This window comes from Elephas maximus, chromosome 18 (assembly GCF_024166365.1).
Source record: "Elephas maximus indicus isolate mEleMax1 chromosome 18, mEleMax1 primary haplotype, whole genome shotgun sequence".
NCBI classification, from domain to species: Eukaryota; Metazoa; Chordata; class Mammalia; order Proboscidea; family Elephantidae; genus Elephas; species Elephas maximus.
The window spans coordinates 30,721,889-30,728,471 of record NC_064836.1 but is presented as its reverse complement, the minus strand read 5'-3'; the positions used below and the strand labels follow the sequence as shown (position 1 = coordinate 30,728,471).

The 6,583-nt window shown below is 40.9% G+C and overlaps 1 protein-coding gene across 1 annotated transcript; it reads right to left on the bottom strand.

Annotated features, from left to right (window-relative positions):
• Window positions 1-606: 606 nt before the first annotated feature.
• LOC126061747 (keratin-associated protein 8-1) lies at window positions 607-798 on the bottom strand. Its single transcript, XM_049858491.1, has one exon. The coding sequence runs from the start codon at window positions 796-798 to the stop codon at window positions 607-609; it is 192 nt and encodes a 63-aa protein (XP_049714448.1).
• Between the last annotated feature and the right edge of the window lie 5,785 nt (window positions 799-6,583).

Below are 6,583 nucleotides of genomic sequence, written 5' to 3'. Positions count from 1 at the left end.
ACCAAGCAATGAATGGTGCACCACTGGCACAAGGGTTAGGGGTGGATGTCGTAGAGGTCAGGAAAGATTCAGATCAGTACCTTTATGTTTTTTTCATCACAAGTTACCAACCAGTCCCCTTCCTTCCTTCTTATCACACAGGATCAAGGATTATTTGCTTACTAGCTGCCCTTACCCCAATTGGAGAAAAGCAAACCCACTGCCCTCCCCACAAAATGTGACAGAAAATATACACACACTAAGAAAGGAAAACTCAACTCTAGGACAAAAATATGATGCTTATTGAGACAAGTTTATTGGAAAGTTGACAGGCAATTTGACAACTTGGTCACGTCAAGAGTCATGAACATGGTGAAAAATTTAAAAGTGTTTGGGTATCAAGTTTCTGAAAATGTCCCAACAAATGTCATTCAGGGATTCAGGCTGGAGGCATCATCTGGTTTCTCATTTTTTTCCCTTGAGATTCTGGTAGTAATTCTGAGAAACAGCAACTCTGACATTTGTTGAGCAAATAAAGGCTAAAGAAAAAGACGAAGGAGAGTCCTGGAGATCTGCCTGTCAGCCTTCAAGGGAGAGAAGATTCTATGCCTCAGGAATTTCAGCACATCAGTAGAGAGTGTATGGCCAGTATCTTCTGTAGCCGAAAGGCCCACAGCCATTGTAGCCGTAGCCGTAGCGGTAGCCATAGCCGTAGCCCAGTGGGTAGTAGATGCTGCCGTAGCCACAGCCGATGCTGTATCTCAGGGGATAGCCACAGCTGCCCCAGTAGCATCGGGGGAAGAAGCTGTTGTAGTACATGGTGTTGGGAATGGAGTGTTCCGGTAGCAAGAAGAATCTGTTTCTTTGGTGTGATGGTCCCTTACTCTCAGCACCTTCTTTATATACCCTGTCTATAGGGTGTGGTGAAAATCACGAGGCCCTCATTTTCATTCTTGACACCAATTTACCACACCAAAAGCTCATTAATTTGTTGTGCTCTTGCTTAAGATGTCTTTACAGTTGTTTAAGAAAGCTCCCATGTGATATAATGCAAGGATAGAACTCCTTCAAACAAATTGTACTCCTTCACTAAAAAAATTACTGCACTAACTTCAAAGCACTTGGTCTTATAGGCCTTATATGTAGTTCTCTTTTTTTTATAAGCATGCTTTATAGTACAAAGAAATATTCTGCGGTCCTTAGCGATTATGCAGTCCTCTTGCTCTCTGATTTTTCATAGTGACACATAGTTGAAACTCAATAAATATGTAAAAACGGCATGGGGGCGGTGTCTGATTGCCTCTAACTTCACAAGCGGAAAGAGAATCAAGAAATACAAAAAAAGAAACACATGGCACAGAGGTAGAAAGGCACTGAACTAAAAGCATCATTCTAGAAGGTCATAGAATTAATACTATGTTACATAATGGCCCCCCAAATTTTATTTTAGATTCAGAGGTAACTTTCCTCTCGTTTTCCAACAGCTAATCCTAACTCTCTGGGAGCTCACAGGGGCCACACGTTGATTCCAAGGGCAAAGCATGACACTTGAAAGATACAAAACTGGGCCAGCGTTCTAACCACTGATCAGGTAATCAGAGCTAAGCATTTTTGAAAATACATCCAGTGCTTCTACCACCTTGCTCGTGAACAAAGCTGTGTGGCTCCCTGTGGTGATTCAGCACCTAAAATTCAAACACTTCATGTGACTTACGGCTAAATAAGGCTAGGGAATTAAAATTCATTTCGTTCCCAAAATATAAAGATATTCAACAATGAGCCCTTCTAAAAATCAGAGAATGGTTTACCTTATATCTTTACTCTAGTCACATTGTTCCGCTCCATAATGAAAGAACTGATACCATTTAGAAAAAGGAAACAGAAAATAGCATTGTACAATGGAGAAGGCCAGGGATTTGAATTAATACCAGACTTTGATTGTGATGCTGTCTTTAAAATGAGTTCTCTCCCATCCACCTACTCAGTTTGACAAGACGCTAGCATTGTCCTCCACGATGAAGTATCCAGCTCTGTATCGGAGGAGTAATAGCCCACCCCCTCCAAAAAAAAAAACAACCATTGCCGTTGACTCGATTCTGACTCATACCGACCCTAAAGGACAGAGTAGAACTCTCCCATGGGGTTTCTAAGGCAGTAATCTTTATGGGAGCAGACTGCCACATCTTTCTCCGGTGTAAGTAGTAATAGTGAAAAAAATTTTTTGAATGTTCTCTTTATAAAAACATGCCTTGTTTACCATGAACATCCTGAACTTCCTGTAGAAATCCTACAGAAAAGTCTGGCAAAATAAAATTTTAGGGAAACACATTACTTGTCAACAAGTCAGTTAAAAACAAAATTAATAGCTACCTTATTCTTATATTGGGCCTGTGAATGCATTAGTCTGATATAGGTTTACCAAGGTAGGATCCAGGTTTTGTAAAGCTCGAAGCTTATACAAAGTTGAGGGACCACTTTTTGAAAAAGAATACAATATAACAAATATAAAATCAAGTACAAAAATCAATATTTGTTACAATGCTGAAAAAATCTCACAAAAAGTGTTTAAGTATTAAGAAAGCTCATAAATATTGCAAAATTCAGGGGGAAAATTTTTTATTAACTGTCTGACACACCTCTATAGAATTTTTTACACAGACGAGCTTCGGGCTCCACAACTGTAAACTATTTTCTCCACCAAACCCACATACTTCCAGTGCTGCATACCATGGGAAACACTCATACCTAGCTAGGACCTCTGACCTTTATGTCATGCATTCTGGGTGAATTGGCAGGATAAGTGGTAGAGGAATTCCTGGAATCCATTTCCCCAGTAGGACGCCTAGAAATGGCTCAATTATATATGCAAGTGAATGCAAACCACATAAGGCTAACCCACTGTACCCAAATTAAATGTATCTCCAATTCAATTTCTACTTAGCAAGGTCCCAGAAATGTTCCTCTTCTCCAATGCCACCCAACATGAGGGTGAGTGTAACTGCAGGGACCTCAGTTTAAAAGCAGCAGCACTCCAAACCAACTGCAGTTACAATATCATACTTTGGCAAGTTTCCTGAAAATATAGGGTCATGTGATATGGAGGTTCAAAAAAGAGAAAAATGCTATACTCTCACATATGAAATGACATTGCCTTGGGCTAATCATTACTGGCTACAATATTCATTAGTTTGGATAGAGTCCATGACAATTCTCTTTAAAAGGGCCATAAAATGTTCCCTAATAAGTAATTTGATTTCTCCTTTTATATTTCTTTGGCTTCAGATAAAGTCTGATGTGAATAAAGATAGAAACAAACAATCCTGCTGCTTGATTTCCTACAAAGGAGCAAGAAATGTATTGTGTAGATTTCAAAGAGTGAATTCCAGCCCGCACGGTAAACAGTTCTTTCCTTATCAGCTTCAAATACGTGGTTTCCAGTTCCGTAGTGTTATAAGTAATTAGAAATTAAAGAGAACTTAGAAGCAAGTGTTTAAATGAATTTTAGAATTTATGTCAGAGGTTACTCTGTCACAAAAAATTGTTTTCTACTCATCTTTCCAAACAGGTATTCTTTCAGCCATTTACTGAACATCTGCTGTGTTCCAAGTGTTCGTTAGGTGCTACATATCCAAAGATGAATGTGAAATGGCAATTAATGAGAAATGATAAATTTCTCATTTAATTACCAATTGTCTCATCTCAAAGGACAATTCTACAAGTAGGTGGCAGTGACCTGGAGAACTTCATCATGAAAGGGATAGATGTATGCTTGGGTCTTGAAAAGTGAGTATTTTACAGCTGGACATTGGTTATGGTGACAGTTGAATTTAGGAGACATTCCAGAAAGAGGAAGTGGTTTAAGCAAAGACTCAAAGGTGTTAAACATCCGAGCGCCTTCTTGGAGCCACAAACAATTCAGTGGGGCCATAGCCCGGTATGTAAGAAGAGGAGTAAAGGAAGCTGAGAAGGGAAAGGCGGTCAGGGCCTGCATCAGGCTGTAAGTGCAGCGGAGGAAAAGGGAACCACTTGACACGCTACGCAGGGCGATGTGTTTTAGAAAGGTCAGGACTCCAACAGGGTGGAAGATGATTTCATTGTGGGAAACCCTGCGGGTAGGAAGACCAGGCTTAAAACTTTATATTAATAATGTTTTTGGATGCAAGCCACAAAACCCCAAGCTAAAAGTTGCTTATGTAAAAAGTTTATTATTGACAAATAATGGGAAATTAGAACATAAGCAATCCCAGGATTGCTTCAGGGTTCAGGGTGGCTTCACGGTGATTCTCCCAGCCTTCCCCTCAGGGCCACAAGGTGGCTGTAGCATGTACATTCATCCTACCTTTACACAACACCCAAAACCAGGAAGGCAAAAGAGGGCATCTTCTCCTACAGCTCTTTTTTCATTTTCTAGCATGAGCCCTGGTGGTACAGTGGTTAACAGCTCAGCTGCTAAACAAAAGGTCTGCAGTTCAAATCCACCAGCCACTCCTTGGAAACCCTATGGGGCAGTTCTACTCCGTCCTTTAGGGTTGCTATGAGTTGGAATCTACTCAACGGCAACAGGTTTGGTTTTTTTTTTTTTTTATTTATTAAGCTTCAAGTGAACGTTTACAAATCCAATCAGTCTGTCACAAATATGTTTACATACATCTCACTCCCTACTCCCACTTGCTCTCCCCTTCTTGAGTCAGCCCTTTCAGTCTCTCCTTTTGTGACAATTTTGCTGGCTTCTCTCTCTCTCTATCCTCCCATCCCCCCTCCAGACAGGAGATGCCAACACAATCTCAAGTGTCCACCTGATATAATTAGCTCACTCTTCATCAGCGTCTCTCTCCCACCCGCTGACCAGTCCCTTTCATGTCTGATGAGTTGTCTTCGGGGATGGTTCCTGTCCTGTGCCAACAGAAGGTCTGGGGACCATGACTTCCAGGATTCCTCTAGTCTTAGTCAGACCATTAAGTTTGGTCTTTTTATGAGAATTCGGGGTCTGTATCCCACTGATCTCCTGCTCCCTCAGGGGTCCTCTGCTGTGCTCCCTGTCAGGGCAGTCATCGATTGTGGCCGGGCACCAACTAGTTCTTCTGGTCTCAGGATGATGTAGGTCTCTGGTTCATGTGGCCCTTTCTGTCTCTTGGGCTCTTAGTTGTCGTGTGGCCTTGGTGTTCTTCATTTTCCTTTGCTCCAGGTGGGTTGAGACCAATTGATGCATCTTAGATGGCCAATTGACTTAGAAGTCCCCGCAAACCATGTTCCCCAGACCCCCGCCCTTGCTCCGCTGACCTTTGAAGCATTCATTTTATCCCAGAAACTTCTTTGCTTTTGGTCCAGTCCAATTGAGCTGACCTTCCATGTATTGAGTGTTGTCTTTCCCTTCACCTAAAGCAGTTCTTATCTACTGATTAATCAATAAAAAACCCTCTCCCACCCTCCCTCCCTCCCCCCCTCGTAACCACAAAAGTATGTGTTCTTCTCAGGTTTACTATTACTCAAGATCTTATAATAGTGGTCTTATACAATATTTGTCCTTTTGCCTCTGACTCATTTCGCTCAGCATAATGCCTTCCAGGTTCCTCCATGTTATGAAATGTTTCACAGATTCGTCACTGTTCTTTATCGATGCGTAGTATTCCATTGTGTGAATATACCACAATTTATTTACCCATTCATCCGTTGATGGACACCTTGGTTGCTTCCAACTTTCTGCTATTGTAAACAGAGCTGCAATAAACATGGGTGTGCATATATCTGTTTGTATGAAGGCTCTTGTATCTCTAGGGTATATTCCCAGGAATGGGATTTCTGGGTTGTATGGTAGCTCTATTTCTAACTGTTTAAGATAACGCCAGATAGATTTCCAAAGTGGTTGTACCATTTTACATTCCCACCAGCAGTGTATAAGAGTTCCAATCTCTCCGCAGCCTCTCCAACATTTATTATTTTGTGTTTTTTGGATTAATGCCAGCCTTGTTGGAGTGAGATGGAATCTCATTGTAGTTTTAATTTGCATTTCTCTCATGGCTAATGATTGTGAGCATTTTCTCATGTATCTGTTGGCTGCCTGAATATCTTCTTTAGTGAAATGTGTGTTCATATCCTTTGCCCACTTTTTGATTGGGTTGTTTGTCTTTTTGTGGTTGAGTTTTGACAGAATCATGTAGATTTAAGAGATCAGGCGCTGGTCGGAGATGTCATAGCTGAAAATTCTTTCCCAGTCTGTAGGTGGTCTTTTTACTCTTTTGATGAAGTCTTTAGATGAGCATAGGTGTTTGATTTTTAGGAGCTCCCAGTTATCGGGTTTCTCTTCATCATTTTTGGTAATGTTTTGTATTCTGTTTATGCCTTGTATTAGGGCTCCTAGGGTTTTCCCAATTTTTTCTTCCATGATCTTTATCGTTTTAGTCTTTATGTTTAGGTCTTTGATCCACTTGGAGTTAGTTTTTGTGCATGGTGTAAGGTACAGGTCCTGTTTCATTTTTTTGCAAATGAATATCCAGTTATGCCAGCACCATTTGTTAAAAAGGATTTCCTTTCCCCAATTAATTGACACTGGTCCTTTGTCAAATATCAGCTGCTCATACGTGGATGGATCTATGTCTGGGTTCTC